Source organism: Crinia signifera, chromosome 4, assembly GCF_055691185.1.
Source record: "Crinia signifera chromosome 4, ASM5569118v1, whole genome shotgun sequence".
In the NCBI taxonomy this organism is placed as follows: Eukaryota; Metazoa; Chordata; class Amphibia; order Anura; family Myobatrachidae; genus Crinia; species Crinia signifera.
The window spans coordinates 237,979,597-237,999,360 of NC_139220.1; the positions used below are offsets into that span (position 1 = coordinate 237,979,597).

Here is a 19,764-nt window from a genome sequence, read left to right on the forward strand (position 1 = left end):
TATAAGCACCGGGTATTAATTAGTACTATGGTAGTAATTATGGGTAAAGGTGCGTACACAGGGGGGCGATTTTGTCTAATATAGCGGGAAATATGGTCGCTGAGCGACCATATTGCCCGCGATAGGAGTGTGCACCGGGGATATATCGCTGGGTGCGTGCTCCCGTTTTCTCCCCCGTAGTGATCGCTGGTCGCAGGAACATGCTCCTGCGACCAGCTGATTCCCTCTGCGGCTCCCCCGGCAGTTTCATTTTCATCAGCGACCATCTCTGGTCACTGATGCAAATGGGACACTGAGCGATATATCGCTCATTGCGAGCGATATATCGCTCAGCGATATATCCCCCGTGTGTACGGGGCTTAAGAGTCTGTAGAATTGTAATCAGGTAGCAGTAATAATAAATAACAGGGCATGTGGACTAGTAGCATATATGTATAACAGGAACTAATTGGTACTCTGCCAGTAATAATGAGTAAGATGGTCTGTGGATAATGAGCACATAGAAGTAACAGGTAGCACAGAGGAGTACTGGCAGGGGCGGATTGGCCCCAGGGGCAGATTGGGATTTTAAACCAGCCTGGGAAATTTCTCAAAGCAGCCCTAATGGGGGTGGGATCTCATGAGGGGACATGGTCAGCCAAGGGGAAGGGGCTACTCCTGCCTCATATCACTTCTCCCCTCCCTGCTGACCACGACCCCTCATGAGATTTCTCCACCACAGTTATGAATAGGGTTAAGCTATGGGTGCGGGTGTGTGTGTGTGTGTAGGGTTAGGCTACAGCTGTGTGTATATGGACAGGGTTAGGCCACAGGTGTGTGTGTATGAATAGGGTTAAGTTATGGGTATATGTATGTGGGTTAGGGTTAGGCTGTGGCTGTGTGTGTATATGTGTGTGTGTGTGTGTGTGTGTGTGTGTGTGTATGACCAGGGTTAGGCTACAGGTGTGTGTATTGATAGGGATAGGCTGCAGCTGGGTGTGTATGAATAGGGTTAAGCTATGTGTGTGTGTATGAATAGGGTTAAGCTGTGTGTGTGTATATGTGTAAGGTGAGGCAGTAGCTGTGTTTATATGTGTGTATGGACAGGGTTAGGCTACGGCTGTGTGTATGGATAGGGTTAGGGTACAGGTGTGTGTGTGTGTATGGAGAGGGTTAGGCTATGCGTGTGTATATGGATAGGCTGCGGCTGGGTGTCTATATAGATAGGGTTAGGCTGTGAGGGGGGTGTAGTGGCTACTAGCCTGGACCTCCATTGAAAGGATGAAATAAACCTGCCTTTGGGGGGAGACACACTGGACATCATTCACCTCATGTCATGGCACTTGGGCTCTGGATACCTCCAGCGGGGAACTCCGGTTCCCTGGATCCTTTTCATGCAGCCTTCACACCCTCCTGAGCTTCCTAATCCGCATTAGCTCCAGAAGATGCTAGCACCCGCGATTACTGTGAACAAGAACAACTACCAATGTTGTTTCCAATTTACACAGCGTAGCCACACACACACCTCTGCATGGCCTACAAGAGACATGGGGATCTGAGGCAGAGCCGTGAGCTGTCGCTCAAGTGCTCTGCTCTGTAAAGGCACATGAGAGGAGCTGCAGGTAGCAGCGCATGCACCGCAGTCCACCTGCAGCCATCTTGAATCCTCTCACACACAAAGCACCAACCCCTGCCCCACTGACAACTCTCCCACACACACGCAAAGCACCAAACTCCCCACTGACACCTCTCACACACACAGCACCACCCCCCACACTGACACCTCTCACACACAGCACTCCCCCCCCACACTGACACCTCTCACACACAGCACCCCCCCCCACACTGACACCTCTCACACACAGCACCCCCCCCCCACACTGACACCTCTCACACACAGCACCCCCCCCCACACTGACACCTCTCACATACAGCACCCCCCCCCACACTGACACCTCTCACACACAGCACCCCCCCCCACACTGACACCTCTCACACACAACACCCCCCCACTGACACCTCTCACACACAGCACCCCCCCCCACACACACACTGACACCTCTCACACACAGCACCCTCCCACACTGACACCTCTCACACACAAAGCACCAACCCCTGCCCCACTGACAACTCTCCCACACACACGCAAAGCACCAAACCCCCCACTGACACCTATCACACACAGCCCCAAACCCCCCACTGACACCTATCACACACAGCACCACCACCCCCCCACTGACACCTCTCACACACAGCACCCCCCCCCCCCCCACTGACACCTCTTTCACACAGCAACATCCCTGCACTGACACCTCACACACAGCACCCCCCCACACACTGACACCTCACACACAGACCCCCCACACACACTGACACCTCACACACAGACCCCCCCACACACACTGACACCTCGCACACACAGACCCCCCCCCCCCACACACACACTGACACCTCACACACACAGACCCCCCACACACACACAAAGCACCAACCCCCGACACCTCTCACACACAGCACCAGAACCCCCTCCTCAGTGACAGCTTTCTCACACAGCACCATATCCACCCACCCCCCACCTGACACCTCTCTCACATACACAGAAAGCACCAACCCCCTTCCCCTACTACTCACTGGTAACATCAGTGGCAGGCTCCGGCAGCTAGGGGACCGATCAGTGGCCTTCTATCCTAGGGCGGCAGCGGCGCATAACTGTTGAGCGGCGCACACTGCTAATTCTCCTGTCCCGCGGCGGCGCCTGCACTATTATACAATCTTTTTGAGAAGTTGAACTACTGTATACAAGTAAGTAACCAGGTGGTAAGCAAAGAAAGCCCGCCAGGATCCAATTGGACATTGCTCCTCCCCCTGTGTTGCCCTGTCACGTGACAGGTCCTTTCTCCCACAGAGTCCCACTCCCACTAGGTAGACCCGTGGGGCGACATGCTCCGTTGTGGGCATACGTTTTGTACTTAAATAGTACGCATCGCATGCCTTGTGCATGTATTGTGCATGCAATAGGATGCGATGCGATGAAAAGCTAGTACAAAAAGTATGTGCAGAACTAAAGGCCCCCATACACTAGCCGATTTTGGTCAGATTTCGGACCAAAATCGGCTAGTTTTGATGTCCCCTCAGATCCGATGCGCGGTCCCGTGCGCATCCGATCTGCGTCGGGTGGTCGGACCTGCTGCACGTCCGACCACCCGACTTGGGACCTAGTGGGGCGGCGCGGCGGTAGAGGGAGCAGGGGGGGCTGGTGACGCTGCAGGGGACACAGGCGGCATAGAGCCGGGCAGGGGGAACCGGCGGGAGCTGTCAGTACGGAATAAAAAAAAAAGCCCATACAATGAATGGGCGGCCTGTGATTGGCTGAGCGCTCTCTCAGCCAGTAAGCAATTGGCTGAGAGAGCGCTCAGCCAATCACAGGCTGCCCATTCATTGTATAGGCTTTTTTTTTCTATCACTGACAGCTCCCGGCTCTATGCCGCCTGTGTCCCCCGCAGCGTCCCCAGCCCCCCCGCTCCCACCAGCAGCCCTGCTCTGTAGGCCCCCCCCCCCCCCCCGGGTTTTTTACATGTGATAAATCGAGACGATTTATCACATGTAAAAAATGGCACATCAAGTGCCAATCTAATCAAGCTCCCCCGGGGAGCAGCCGGGGAAGCTCAGGGGGAAGTCGGGGGCGACTTGTCCTAAGGTCAAGTCGCCCTAGTGTATGGGGGCCTATACTTTTTGTACTGTACGCCGCGGTGAGATGCGCGGGAGCGCGCATCTCAAAGTACAAAACTGACGGCCGGAGCGTGTATGGGGACCTTTACTCAGCAAGGTCGCCCCACGGGAGACCTTTACTCAGCTCTCTTCATTTTTGATTGCCATCACCTGTGGTGAAGTACCTATCTTATTAGTTACCCTGTTCAAAAACAGGCGATGGCAATCATATTAAAGAGGAAAGTCCAGAAGCAGAGTTGGGAGGTATGCTCAGCACAGTTGTACAGAGCACTAGTTTTTCTGAACTTCGATATTCGCTGAAGTGATCAGTAATTATACAGAAATATGCTATCATCTGAATCTGAGTGATGTAACGAAGGGCCCCCATACCCAAGCGGTAACCAGTAACAAGCCGCGCGATGAATGCCGGGAAATGTAGTTCTGTTCATGAGCGCCTGTCTCGGCGATAGCTGACGCTCGGTGCATGCCGGGAATTGTAGTCTGTTACGAATGCGCTGTACGGGCGGACTGTAGTGGCGGCAGAGACGGATGTAAACATTCTTGAGAGAATTGGGTAATCGGTCTCCGGGCACTGCAGCAATGATTCATGAGCTGCTTTTGGCCCTGAGCGGGTACCCAGGCATCATCTTTACATGGAACAAGCGGACAGGCCTGCAGGTTGTATACTGTTTTGTCATACAGTGCTTCCATTGCCATACCTGTCATTGTCCCATCGCTAGCCGTATTCTGTAATTATTGTTTGAGTTCAATTTCAGAACATGGAATTAGCATAACTAAACTGCTTCAGAACATTATTAAACTTGTTCAGAACATGAAAACATGTACCGCTTATCTCGCCGCACTGTGGCCAGGGTTGCTCACTCCGATCTGCCTTTTTAATGCATTTTTTAGGGTATGGGTGAAAACCGGACCAGGACAAAACCCCCGGACCGCCGGACCAGACATCAAACTCTGAATTTTGGAGCTTGTAGCCTCCGGTCCGGGGGGTGTCCTGTCCGGGGGGCTGCCTGTGACACCTGTCACCAAGTAGAGGAGGAGGGGGTAGAATAAAGCCTCCCTGTATAGTCCGGGCAAGTAGCAAAGAACGGACGGTCCGGACCACACGAGGAGGCTGTAATCTCCCCTCCACCATGTCCCTGGTGATAGCTATAACAGTGGGTATGGGTAAAATCCGGAATCGGATAAGACACCAGAATGCCGGACTGGACATCAAACTCTGCATTCCGGAGCTTGTAGTATCCGGTCCGGGGGTGTCCTGTCCGGGGGTGCTCCATCTGATGAGGCTGCTCTCGCACCTGTCACCTGGGAGAGGAGAGGGGGGAGAAGACACCCCCCCGCATGGGACACCCCTCGGACCAGACACTATAAGCTCCGGAATGCAGAGTTTGATGTCTGGTCCGGCGTTCCGGTGTCTTATCCGGGTCCGGTTTTTACTTAGTCCCATAACAGTTACCCCCCGGACAGGACACCGACCGGACCCTACAAGCTCCGGACTGCAGATTTTGATGTCCGGTCCGGAGTTTAGTCCGGGTCCGGTTTTTACATAGTCCCCATTTTTTAAAATTTGTTTTAAGAAAGTCAGGAAGCGTGTCAGGGGGTATGGGTGAAAACCGGACCAGGACAAAACCGCCGGACCAGACATTAAACTCTGCATTTTGGAGCTTGTAGAGTCCGGTCCGGGGGGTGTCCTGTCCGGGGGTGTCCTGTCTGGGGGGGCTGCCTGTCATACCTGTCACCAGGGAGAGGAGGGGGGGTAGAATAAAGTCTCCCTGAACGGTCCGGGCATGTAGCAAAAACCGGACGGTCCGGATCACACTGGGAGGCTGTAATCTCCCCTTCCCCATGTCCTTGGTGATAGCTATCACATGGACCCCCTCGGACAAGACACCCCCCGGACAGGACACCCCCCCGGACCGGACCCTATAAGCTCCGGACTGCAGATTTTGATGTCCGGTCCGGTTTTTACATAGTCCCCGTGTCAGGGTCTCTAAAGGCCCCAATCTACAAGCGCGATTTGGCCCCTTTTTCCCATGATTTCGATGCATCAGGCCGAAAAGTGTCAAATCATATGTCTTTTACTTCTGATCCCATGCATATCGGATGCGGAGATTGTCTCTGCTGCAATAAGGATACATCGTATTCCACAGAGGGGAATGGGATTGCATGCGATAATTATATTCAAGGTGACTGGTAGGGAGTTGCTGAGGTATTGCATGCAATACTGCATGCAACACCGTGGTTATTTGTATGGGTACTTACATTTGGGTTATCCCTTGTCCTCTATGAACCTCTGAAAGGACCTGTACCCAACCCATGTCCATGTATTGTGCTTCAGTACTTGTATTTATATTTATAGAATTGTAAAAACACATACAATCCTATTGCTTTTCATGCAGTTAGGGCTGTTTCACAAGCTCCGGCTGACGCTGGGCAGCAAAACCCTGCATGGCCAAGAAGCCATGATGTGCACAGAAGTTTACAATGGTCGGGATGGCCACAGCCCGGCAGCCGTCCTTTCCAGTGGTGACAGCCTGCTGCAACCGGGCAGCAGGGCCTTTGCCGTCCCATGTGAATGGACACACTCCTGTCCGTTATTAACTACTGTGCACAGCATGGCTTTTGTCCGTGCAGTGTTTTGTTAGCTGGAAACAGCCCTTACAGTTCTGTTTTATTTTTTCGTATACTGTTTCTGCACCTGTTACATGTGAACATTATAAATGGTATGTGGAGGGTATTTCTTGCTAAAAGTGTAGCCCATCTGAAAACATAGGTTGCCCCGTACCAAATTTTTGTAAGGGCCCTGTGTACTGCCCATTAGTGAAAAACATGTACGTCTTGGCAGGCAATGTGGGGCCCACAGTTACAGAGATGGAAAAATATTGCTTTTCCATTTGCCTGTTCAATTCGTTATATGAAGAATAGACTTGTCTTACAAAACTCTGTGCATGTATTATTGGCAGATTCTACTTTAGATTTTCTGCTTTTTGGTTATATTTTATCAAGTGCTAATGTATTGTTGTGTTTCTGCAGGTATCACAAGATCTGCCTTTTCTCCATCCTGGAGAAACCAGTGTACTGAACCGCCTGTGTAAGCTAGGAACCGATTATATTCGTTTCACAGAATTTATTGAACAATACACAGGACATGTTCAGCAACAGGTAAGACTCACTATGACAACACAGGCATCCATGTATGAAAGGGGTGAAGCATGGCAAGTGACAGGGGTGCTGCTCTTTACAAGTTAGCACGCCAATATGCCTGGCAATGGACTGACCATTCTGACACCTGCAGTTTTTGGTTTCAACAGATGCAGGTGTCATTGCTCATTCCCCACAGCATGGGCTGAAATATACCTGGCTATGGCATATACCAGTCTGGGCCCCACGGGAGATCTTGTGCATGCCCAGTAGGGCTGGTAGGGGAAGAGACACCGCACATCAGCTTTAAGCTGATGCGCTAAGATGGGGTTTGGAAGTGATCGCTGGAGAGTTTGGTTTCATTGCCCCACTTCGGCGTCCGAGATGTTAATAAATCTCGACAATGTAGCTTCCTGCTTCTCCTCAGTAAAGAGGTGAAACAGGAAAATCAGGTACAATATAATACATTTACCCCCAAGTTTGAGAACCATTTTCATTATATGAATCATTGCAGTTAATTTTTTTTTTATTTTTTTTTTATAGCAAACAAGAACTGTCTGAAATTGCTTTTGGCACAAATATACTGGGTACCTTAATGGTACAAAATGTTGTAGTACTATAACTGAAATGATATTATATACTTTATATAGCACTGTTTTTCCAGTAGGTCTCAAGGTTTATTTTATTAAACAACACAACAACCCTCAAGAGTGTGACTTTCAATAATTGTGCATAAGTATCACCAGCACATTAAACAGAGAAATATAAATAAAAGTGCATAATGCAGCATGTAATTCCAGCCTAATACTATAAACAGTATTATGTGGTTTTATATCTGCAATTAATTGTGGCAAATTTCCTGTTTAGCCGACCTTAGTCATGGGATCAGGGGAATCCAAAATGTTTAAAATCCTAGATTCACTGATTACAACTAAAAAATTAACGGAAACGGTAAATTGAGGATTTTACTGATCCCTCTGGAAATCCAACGCATATTGGAGAATTACCAGGAAGATGCATGGCTTGCTTTATCCATGTATCAAAATACAGTAAGCGATAGTAAATTTGGAACAATATCCAGCAAAATTGATGGAAATTCCCAAATAGAGATGTCACAGATAGATGAATGGCAATCAATGTTAAAATATATGTGCCAGTAAATATTGATGGTAGGTTTGTGTAAAACTAGAACTAGCTCCAGCCCCTCTTACTTCCCCTTCTTACCACAGTGATAATACAGTGAAGAACACACCGACAGAGGGCCCCCAGACATCGCCAGCAATATTTACCAGTGGGTAGTACAGGACTGCAGAGTTATGCTGTGTACACATGGGGGCGATATGGGCTATAATCGCTGGGAATATGGTCGCAGGCGACCATATTGCCAGTGATGGAAGTGTGCCCCAGCGATAAATCGCCGGGTGCGCGCTCCCGTTTTCTGCCCCATTGTAATCGCTGGTCGCAGGAGCTTGCTCCTGCGACCAGCTAATTACCTCTGCGGCTCCCCCAGCAGAGGTTCCTTTTCATCAGCGACCATCTCTGGTCGCTGATGAAAAGGAGACACTGAGCAATATATCTCCCCCGTGTGTATGCACCTTTAGTCCTGACAGAGGCATCTCTGAACGGACCCTTCGATTGGATATTCAATTCCCTACAGCATCCTCTGGGATCGGATCCTGTAGCCAATCAAAATGTAACAATCCAGCATTTCTTTACACTAGATTTAGGCAGGTAGCCACTGGAACACCTCTACTCCCAATGGTGCCTCTTTCAAGTAAACAAACGGCTTTGATTCTGAACTTGAGACCGCTCATGTTTTCACACTTCAAGATGAAGTCTGGGCATTCTATCATCAGAGCAGTGGTGGAGAGGAATTACATTCCATGGGTGGACAATTGGGGAGCTAACTAGTGATTTATTTTATTGGTACTTATTTATTATCTGGGCTCCCATGTTAAAGGCACCCCATTTTTTCATACCCCTACTATCCAACTACGCATGGAGTTGATTTTATATAGTGTGGCGAGCCACCGTGCCCAAAGCGTGGCGAGGGGACGCGGTCTCATAAGAAAAACGGGAGCCCAAATATTACATAAGTACCGTTTTATTTTTATTGTGTGACAATACATTTGAGCCAATTCTCTCCAGTCTGCTATAATACCCTGAGACAATAGGGGAAAATGCATTACTCTTTGATTGGGTTGGGGTCAAATTGGGACCTAGGTCCCTGCATATAACATGTCTACCGCTGCTCTCTAATCCTGTTGTAGTATATGCCAATTTTAGGTTACCCTTACTATTTTAGTTATGCATGCAATACAGTTTATAAACAGGGGGATCAAGTAACTTTAATTGTAATTTTTTTAAACTATATTCCATTGAAAATATGTTCCTTATATAATGTGCACTTCCTTTTAATGCAGGTTATGCACCTCTTAAGGGGCATACACATGGGGCAATTTCAGCCCCATATCTAAGTGATCTGACTGGGTCGCTTAGAAATGGAGCACTAATCACTCCATGTGTATGCCTTGCAGCGGTGGCGATGCGTGTTCCCGCGCTTCGCTAACGCTTGCAGAGAAAGACGGTGCTTGCACAGTCTTTCCTGCTAGATCGTCAAAGCCCCATTCAACATGATCATTCAGCACACAGGCCCTTATTCTAGTTGAATCGGACGGATGCGTATTTTCGGACAGGAACCGAGTGTTCTTATCCCCCCCCCTACCGTACGGATCGCTCACACCATCCGAATGCGGTAAAACCCCTACCGAACGGACCGCAAGTGGATTATTTATGTGCACACCTCCTCCGTCTGTGGGACCCTCGCGGACCATCGAATGCTGGACCGAGTGGTCAGGCAGCACCGAGTGCTCCAGACCACTCGGGCATTTCTCCCTGTGAAAGCAGGGATGTGGGTGGGCAGCTGACATCTGGCTAAGTCAGCTATCCGCCCCCCAAACGTGCGTCACGGACGTATTACCTTACGTATGCCCAGCGTTCGCATGGGAACGCCCATGAAATGTGGGGAATACGCATATGGTAATGAGCAAAATCAGCCCTTCACGCCCCTCTCCACCCCCTGCTCGGATGGTTCCGTACGATCATTTTCTGCACGGATCTCACGCCATGTTCGGACGTGTGAGGCGTTCGCACATGAGCAGATACACCTCTGCACATGTGCAAACACCAACCATCGGCCTTCCGCCCGCATTCGGAGCCATCCGACTCAATCAGAATAAGTGCCACAGTATTGCAGGGTACATTGCTAATGCTGCGCAATGTGCTGAGCAATCATGCTTAAGCCCGGCACTCAGCAGGGACGCAGCAGTTGTTAGTGTTTATGCAGCTTTACTGGATTTTGCTGTATTTCATTTATGATGTTGATTCTAAACTCATTCACCTCTGTGTTTGCAATGTGTATATTTGTTATATATCACATCTGACTATTAAAAGATGTTAGCCAAAAAAGAAAGTGTGTGTTCCTAACATTTACCTGTCGTATAAGGCTTTTCGGTACTTATGTAATATCTGGGCTCCCGTTTTTTCTTATGAGACCGCGTCCCCTCGCGGGGCTCGCCACGCTTCGGGCACGGTGGCTCGCTGCGCTCGCCACACTATATAAAATCAACTCCATGCGTATTTGGATAGTAGGGGTATGAAAAAATGGGGTGCATTTAACATGGGAGCCCAGATAATACATAAGTACCGGCTTTTCTGCATTAATAAGACTTATTTTGGCTTTTCAGGATCACCACCCTTCGCAGTTGGGACAGATTGGTTTACATGGCATTTACCTGCGGGCTTTTTGCAGAGGTCTTGATTCAATCCTTCAGCCTTATAGACAAGCTTTATTAGACTTGGAGCAAGAGGTAAGGCTAAATTCAGAGCGCTTTGTTCCTCCTGTGGCCTTATCTGGTCCTTTAGACCTTTTAATGGCCACTTCGACATTTACACTTTAATGGTACATCTGGCAGGTGCCTCTTCCCAAGTTTACAATTGTTTTAGGTTATGTGTGGATATGGAGAGTTAACCCTTCAGAACCTACCTTAGTGCAGTTTTTGTTTCTATTAAATTGAATATAATTTTTAAAAATCATTTATAAACTAATGCCCCATTTAACTGACCTAAAAATCCCTGGTTTTTGCACATGAATGCACACCTACCCAGGATTTTTGTCAATGGAATTGGTGATAAGGTTAAAAAAAAGTATAGTGACCTGGGAATTTTACCCTGGTCACAAGCGGGGTTTTTAGTGGGTCTTTCCCAGTGTAAACAGCTCTTAGCCAGGATTTAGGACCTGGGCAGGGGAGACTGGCCATTGTGCAGCCATCTCCTGCTGCCCACCACACTGTTGCCTGACTGCCCGCTGCCCTGCTTTGCAGGCTTTCCCATTTTAGTGGAACAGTGTCAATCCAAGAAATATCCGGTAAGACAGGGCAGCGGAAACAGGGACATGTAAGTGGAGAACTGCCAAAGTCCCGGGTCAAAAATCCCAGGTAAGACCCGGGATTTTGGTGGAATAGGGGCATAATGCATGTCAATGCAATAAAACTGAGTTTTAAAGTAAAGGCTCCTTTTTATTATTATTTAAGGACTGTCCTAAGGCTGGTTGCCACCCATACTCTTTTGTCACCGATAGCTGAGTATTCCTTTAACAGTTACCCATAAGGTGCAGTCCATATAGGCAATTGGATAAGCCAGTTTTAATCCGATATTGATATGAAATGATTAGAAGCCCGGTGGCTGATTCAGGTCACTAACTGGTTTTACTTCAATCCGAGTAGGTGGATAAGCAGGTAGGTGAACCTGAAAAGTTTCGCTGCTAAGCAGCTTTTTCAAAGGTTATTGCTTTAGATTCAGGTACATGTTTATATGCCTGTCCTGATGTATTTGCTCATTAGCACCCAATTACAATTAATCAACCAATATTTGCTTTATGAAGTAAATGAAAAGCTACTATGGAGGCAGGTAAAAGGAAAGAAGGGAGGTGCACAAATAACAGTGCTTGGTAAGAGGGTAGTCAATCCTCCATATATTATGTACCAGCACTGGCTGAACAGGAAACGGTTCTCTTATTTAAATTGTTTTATTAACAAATAAACATAGATTTTACAATAAATATAATATAAGAATAAAATGAATATATATCAAGGCTAAAATGACCACTGGATATTGGTATATACATGTCCAAGGACGAATGTACTTTTTGAAATATTTATATGCAGTTCTTTAACCCCAACTGCTTTTTAGGAACAGAGCTGTACTCCCAGTTGGTTGGCACAAGACGTTTTTCCTCAAATAGGACCAAGATAGAAGCAAGATGGTGCTGCAAATTGTAGTATTACCAATTCTACATGGTATTTGGCTTGGTCCAACCTTTTTGGTGCTTTTTAGGAACAGAGCTGTAGTCCCAGGTGATTTGCACAAAAGTATTCCTCAGGTTGAGCCGAAATCAACAAAGATGGTAGAGGATCAAGTTCTATGTTATTCCTCTTATGGCTTGCCCAAATATATTTTTCAAGTATCCCAGTGGTCAAATGTGCTCAATGCGTTTCTCTGGCTCAATTAGGGTGCCAGCTTCACTTGCTCCTGATAAAAGTTGTATTATGATATATAAAACTTTATATCATATCTTTACTTCCATCTCTATTGGGATGGTTGTGATTTTATTGGGTATATGGTCACAGGTCATACGGCTGTTTCCGCCACGTTTAGAACCTTTAGATTTTGGTTGAAGGTCTATATTGAGTGTCTCCTTTCAATTGGTATTTCAAAAAATGTGTTGCCAATAATGTTTTACGTAATCTATTTATTTGAAAAAATGTTTTAGATGGAATCAAGTCACTCTATACGTTGTCCTGTTTTAGAATATTGTATTTCTTTTGTATAACGGTTTTAATTTCAGCACCATGACTATGAGATGATTATATGTAGCGGAAAATATATATTTTATTGTAATCGGATTATAATTCTTTTACTTGGTGCTTTAGAAGGGTATCCAGTCATTAGATCTACAGTATCTAGGTCGACAGGCAAAAAGGTTGACAAATATTGGTCGACATGGTCAAAAAATCTTTTTTCAGGATTTCTTTCTTTTTTGGTAAAAAAAATGATTTGTTCATACTTTACCATACATGTGGCATTGAGGTAGATTATAAAAGTTTGACTGAAGTGCGCTCCCATCGCGAGGGGACATGGTATTCTTGTCTACATAGACACCAAAAAAAACCTGTGAAAATCTCATGTCAACCAATAGTTGTTGACTTTTTGAATGTAGACCTAGATCTAATATGTATAATATGTATGATATATCTAATATGTAGATCTAATATACCATAACCCTTTAGAAGACCCTCTTTAGTGATCGAGGTAACTCTCAAAGGCTTCTATATTAATAGATTCTGGGTATCCACATTGTCTAAAGGATTCTAACATTTCTTATTTATCGACATATGTAAATGAAGAAGGTCACACTGCGCTAAGAAAGGTCCTCCTTATAGTCACCATACACAAGCAGACTCCCAATTAGAGTAAATGTTGATGGATTCTTCCAGACCTAACAGGTCAAAGTCTCAATAGAAATAGTTGCTGTTAAACTCCTCCAGACATGTAAAAAAAGAAGGTACACTGATAGTGCATAACGTTTAAGCAAAACACTATTTAATGAAGATGTACACTTACAATTAGGCTGGGGGTTTAAAAGCACATAAACATGAAGCCCGGGGCAATGGCAGAAACCAGCTAGTCCAATGGAAGAACAATCCTTCGCTGCGATCCGAAACTAGTTTGGCGTGTCTTGCCACACTTCACCTATCTACCCGGTTGGATTACAGTTACTTCAGCACCCCTGTGGATGGCACCTCCAGCTCCGGATCTGGACTGTTCTTCCATTGGACTAGCGGGTTTCTGCCATTGCCCCGGGCTTCATGTTTATGTGTTTTTAAACCCCCAGCCTAATTGTAAGTGTACATCTTCATTAAATAGTGCATAACGTTTAAGCAAAACACTATCAGTGTACCTTCTTTTTTTACATGTCTGGAGGAGTTTAACAGCAACTATTCCTATTGAGACTTTGACCTGTTAGGTCTGGAAGAATCCATCAGCATTTACTCTAATTGGGAGTCTGCTTGTGTATGGTGACTATAAGGAGGACCTTTCTTAGCGCAGTGTGACCTTCTTCATTTACATATGTCCTTATATTCGTTGAGGTGGTATTAGAAGAACACCTCTAGATTGTTCACCTGCTGCTTGAAAAGTTATTTTTGCGCACTTTATTGCACTCAGTCACTTTATTGTTCACATTTCTTATTTATCAAAAGTCCCCAAGTCAGAGCAGTTTCTCCTCCATTGTAGAAACTTCCCCTTGAGCATATACTTCTTGCATTGATGGTAATGTTTACCAGTATAGTGCAAAAAACAGTCTCTCCCTCATTGTTAGGAATAGGTAGAAGTATGGATTTTATTATTCCTAATTACCAGAGTTAAATCCATAAAGGTTTATCTGGGTACTATGAAAAGAATATTACAAAAATTATAAGAATTGGACTTGAGAAAAGGGACTAATTAGTGAGCAGAATTGTGATCCCATCCCAAATTAAAAATAGATCATCTATGTAACGGCCATAGAGGACCAGGTGCGCACTGAATCTCCCTTCCTGCACCAGACGTTGTTCCATTGCACTCATATAACCGTTGATGTTATTCAGTGCCAACCTGCTCTAGAAACCTGACCAAGCATAACCCCTAACCATACATACAGGTGCTAGACAAAAATATGGAAACAGCATGTTGATGGTGTGTGCAAACCAGATGTAAATGCAGGGATATATATATATATATATATATATATATATATATATATAAACGAGGAGGGGCTGTCTGCCGTACGAGACATACTCACCACAAGTCCTGATTATGAAGGTCCCCCGATTGATTACTTATTACTCCTTATTGAAGTGATCCTTCATAAAAACTACTTCCTGTTCAATAATGCCTTTTTTCTCCAACTGGTTGGCACAGCGATGGGGTCCAATATGGCCCCATCCTATGCCAACCTCTATATGTATAAATATGAAAAAACTCATATAATGTCTGATAGGATATATTCCAAATATATTGCCGTCTATATGAGATATATAGACGACCTGTTTCTGGTTTGGACGGGGTCGAAGGAACAACTTGACAGATTCGTCCTGAATCTAAATGAATTGCCTGGACTTATCAGATTCACTTGCACCAGCGATCCGACAACCGCTAATTTCTTGGATGTAACGATTAGGGTGGAAAATGGCCACTACGTCACTAAAGTGTACAATAAGCAAACAGATAAAAACACACTCCTCTCGTTTGACAGCTTTCATCCACAACCATTAAAAAGAGGATTACCATTCTCCCAACTTGTAAGAGTCGCCAGAATTACATCGAAACGTGAAGACCTGGCCGATGACCTAAACAAGATGGCCCAAAGGTTCCTAGACCGAGGCTATGATAAATCTGAAGTACAGTTGGCAGTTGACAGATGCATGAGTCTTGAACGCGATGATTTACTGAAACCTTCCACAAGGGACACGACTTCAAACAGAATAGTTTTTCCCACCACCTACTCGACAAGCTCTAAAGCGATCAAAGATGCAATATATAGGCACTGGCATATTCTCAAGACGGATCCGATCCTAAAAGATGACTGCATAAATTTTCCTCTGTTCAGTTATAAGAGGAGCAACAACCTTAAGCAAAGGATCACATATTCTGATATAAGTCCTATAGCAAGTCACGGTGGATGGTTGACACCCAGGAAGGGTGTTACAGATGCACAGGGTGCACTAATTGTGCATTTCTACTATTAGGAACAAATTTCACCCACCCTGCAACGGGACAAACCTTTCCTATCTTTCATCGTTTGAACTGTGATTCGAAATTCATTGTATATATCACTACATGTCCCTGCAAAAAACTGTACGTGGGAAAGACTGTCAGAATGTTAAAAGAGAGAATAGGGATGCATAGGTCATCGATTAAAAAAGCACTGAATGGCACAGATGCCAACACACCCCCTGTCGCACGCCACTTTATTGAAGCGGGACATACAATTAAGGATTTTCGCTGCATGCCCGTTGACCATATACCACCTCTAAGGAGGGGTGGTGATAGACATAAACTACTTCTGCAGAGGGAGTGCCAATGGATACAAAAATTGGGCACTCTATCTCCCTCCGGGCTAAATGAGGAATATCCACTGTCCGTGTTTTTGTAATGTCCTTGAGCCTCACTAAAGCTTTATCTATAGGTATTATTAACCAGCTAAGTATATTGTTATACTAATCTTCCTTTTAACCATACCTTTGCACTTGTTTATATTTGTATAAGTTTTTTACACATTGCCAGCTGTTTGTGGGCGATTAATCAAGTAAGGGGCCAACCCCATACACGTAACTTTGCTATTTCTATATCTGCTTTTTTGTTTATTTGGGTCACCAGGGCAACGCGCCGAGACGGGGACATGTAATCTGTGCCTCCCCCAACATGGCTGCGCATCGGAGTATATTGTTTGGTGAGGGCTGCACACACCAATATGGCCGTGCGTGTCAGGATGCGGTCCACCAGTGTGAGCGGGTGACGCGGTCAGCGATGCTGCTGTGCGCCTGCTCCCTGATTGGTCCGGCGTCCATGGGTACAGAATGATGACGCGGGAGACACGGCGCGAAGCGCTGCTGTCTACCTGCTCCATCCGACCAGAGTGACACAGCCAGGTGGTAAGTGCGCTATCCCATTGCTCATTACTCCCATACCCATTTGCATACACAGCAGTAACAGACCCATGACTATATATGGGCATCCGGATAGGTGACGTAGTTGGGGCTCTGACCTGCTGATTGATTGATTTGAATCTGCACACAGCTGGCATGATTTGTGTAATTAGTTGATTGTTTGTATTGGTGGCTATATAACAGCTTCTAGTAACAGCCATTGTGGGTCAGTCTGTGATGAAGGCATGTGGTGCCGAAACAGATCTGTCGACTGCCAATTTTGACCAATGAAGTCTTGCATGGATGGGTGACTATGTTCCTAAAATTCCCAAAGTGTTCCTTGCTAACTGTTTGAAAAACCGTAATGTATCTGGCTAATACTTGAATTTCATATAAAATTTGTGATGGATTCACAGTGATTCAAATTGAGTGCTGTCTCGTCTATGTCTCTGGATATACTGTTTGCTTATATATATATATATATATATATATATATATATATATATATATATATATATATATATATATAAATGGCCCTGACCCTGAAAGGGGAGGATTTTTTTAATTGGAACCCTGCCAGTATATGAAGTTCGATAATGAAGGGTATGTGTACCTGTCAGTAATTTCTATCTTCCTCTGACTCTCAATCCCGCTCCATGTCTGCTGCTGCCACATTGCACTAAGCTGCCCTCATCTTTGCCAAGTCACTAACCTTATGTGATTTGGTATTTCTGGTGAAATCACCTACTGTTGGTGAGCTTGGTGTTGCCAGGGCTCTGGAGGATTAAGACACAGGGCATCAGCAAAGCCATAGTATAGGCAGTTGTTACCATTATGGCGTAAAAGCATGACCTCACAGACAGGCCAGACACACACACACACACACACACACACACACACATTGACCAATTAATTTTCTATGTTCAGATCTGTGATTGGAGTGGATTTTTTCACTTGATACCCCGCCAGTATTTTAAGTTGGGGTATGTGTATCAAGTTTGGGTCAGAACCAACAAGACATGTAGGAGCCTATGAAAAACAAACAAACAAATATATACCGGTACGTACATTGAGATACATATAGACATATAGCTTTAGTGTAGACCGGCACTCTGCTTAACAAACGTTTCAAAGACTTGAGAGCTGTACTAGATACATGCGGGTAAAGAAACAGTGGCACTCCAAGACTTTTAGTAGCCAAATTCTATTCAAGTAGACGTGCATAAATGTCGATGTTTCAGAGTCACATATCAGTTCTTGTATCAAGACGTATTTGTCATTAAGGTAGAGATTCTGAAATGTCAACATTTCTGTACATGTCTGCTTAATTAGAATCTGACTACTTTAAAATCAGTTTTTTTTTTTTATATGTGGTGAGAGGGCTTGTGTCTTGCCACAATTGCCACATTCTGGTGGAATCGGCTCCCTCCAAGGGAGTGGAAAACAAGGCCTGCACATTCTGCGCCTGTAGTGGAAGTTTTTAGGACCGGGCTTTCTAAATTACACAGCACGAGAAGCAGAAGTCCAGGTCTTCCAGCTCACCCAAAGACAACCGGTTCAGGAGAAGGGTTTAAAAATCCCATTTGCCCACAATACAGGGTGCTGTATTGTGCTGTTTCATTCAGCAAACACTCCACATATGGGGAATATATAAAGAAAATATATCATGGTATAGTACAACATGTATATTTAATAGACATAAAAAACATAGGACAATCAACGTGGATGTTATCCTTTAATGTCAGCATGAGAAGTGGGTAATTACCAGAGGTGGGAGAACTGCAGACGTACAGTTCAACATGCGTATTTGTTATATGTATGGACTCGGAATACCGGTTCTCCTCTCTCCTCCCATACACCGTTCTGCTCTCCCAGTCTTGTAGGTTTCCCGCTCTGTCAGCTGAAACAAGCAATGGTGCGGGCTTCACCGACGCGTTTCTTCTCTGTCTGGGGACTTTATCAAGGTGCCCCAGTCTTGATCCCTTGGAATATTAGGGATGTACCCAAAGAGGTTACCTGGATGTGGTGGGTAAGCCCATAACACTGGTACAAAACAAAACAAATAAACTCTATTGCAAAATTTATTAGAAATGTATTACAATTCTGTAACGTAATACGGTTTGAATAGTACACCTGCATCTTTTTTCTATGCATGTGATCCACTATGGTGTTAAAAGATGTATGGACATGTATGGACATCAGCCATCTGAGTAACTCTCCAGTTACTTAGGGCCTTATTCTAGTTCACTCTTTCTGACAAAATCCTACTTAGATGGACAAAACCATGTGCACTGCAGGGGGGCAGATGTAAAATGTGCAGAGAGAATTAGATTTGGGTGAGTTATTTTGTTTCTGTGCAGGGTAAATACTGGCTGCTTTATTTTTACACTGCAATATAGATCTCACTTTGAAGTAAAACCCCACCCAAATCTAATTCTCTCTGAACAAGTTACATCTGCCCCCCTGCAGTGCACATGGTTTTGTCCATCTAAGAAGGATTTTGTCAGAAAGAGTAAACTAGAATAAGGCCTTTAGAGAGCCCAACTCCCGTCCATAACAGTGTCCAGTACAGCACACAGAAACTGGCCTTGGAACTCCCAGAAAACTGGGGTGAAACTCCGCTGTCTTCACAAACGCTGCACCCTTCCTGCCTCCAAATGGCCGCAGCCTGTAATTCACTCTGTGGCTTAATGGGCCATGTGCGGTGATGCAGAACGGATCATGTACAAGCGCAGTCCCTCTACCATTGGGTTTGTTTAAAACACTGAATCAGGCCCTAGTTATAGACTGCAGCATCTCCTCCCAGTAACATGTGAAGGTTCTAGTAGGAAAATTCCCACATTACAAGTTATGTTGGTGAGAAAATATTGTATCCACTTTAGGAAAATGTATTACATTTTTTGATCATCTGCTCATCTTGCAGAACTGACAGAAGTATACTGTATGTTGTCTCACACTTTTATTTTTTCCTTTTTTAATACAGTTCTTGGCTGATCCGCATCTTTCAATTTCACATATTAACTACTCGCTAGATCAGGTGGGTACTTGTTACATACTAGCTATTTACCAGGGACGTTTAGCAATAAAATCATCAACACGTCTATTTGTCTAGGTTGGTGTGTTTCATGGTGGTAATTAGATGCACACTGGGGGTAATGGGGTGTGAAAAGCA

General features: G+C 45.3%; 1 protein-coding gene and 1 long non-coding RNA gene across 2 annotated transcripts in view; one reads left to right on the forward strand and one right to left on the reverse strand.

The window, feature by feature from the left end:
• LOC146072556 (uncharacterized) overlaps positions 1-2,765 on the reverse strand; it is a 3,174-nt gene extending 409 nt beyond the window's left edge. Inside the window, exons 1-2 of the long non-coding RNA XR_014473182.1 lie at positions 2,611-2,765; positions 1,308-1,443 (exon numbers count right to left, since the gene is read on the reverse strand). This is a non-coding gene — a long non-coding RNA (uncharacterized LOC146072556). The remainder of the gene's footprint in view (positions 1-1,307; positions 1,444-2,610) is intronic.
• Positions 2,766-4,163: 1,398 nt separating this feature from the next.
• TUBGCP4 (tubulin gamma complex component 4) overlaps positions 4,164-19,764 on the forward strand; it is a 40,605-nt gene continuing 25,004 nt past the window's right edge. The window contains exons 1-4 of the mRNA XM_083184071.1: positions 4,164-4,365; positions 6,739-6,867; positions 10,593-10,715; positions 19,576-19,629. Of these exons, the coding sequence (XP_083040197.1) occupies positions 4,288-4,365; positions 6,739-6,867; positions 10,593-10,715; positions 19,576-19,629 (384 nt within the window). The 5' untranslated portion in view covers positions 4,164-4,287. The remainder of the gene's footprint in view (positions 4,366-6,738; positions 6,868-10,592; positions 10,716-19,575; positions 19,630-19,764) is intronic.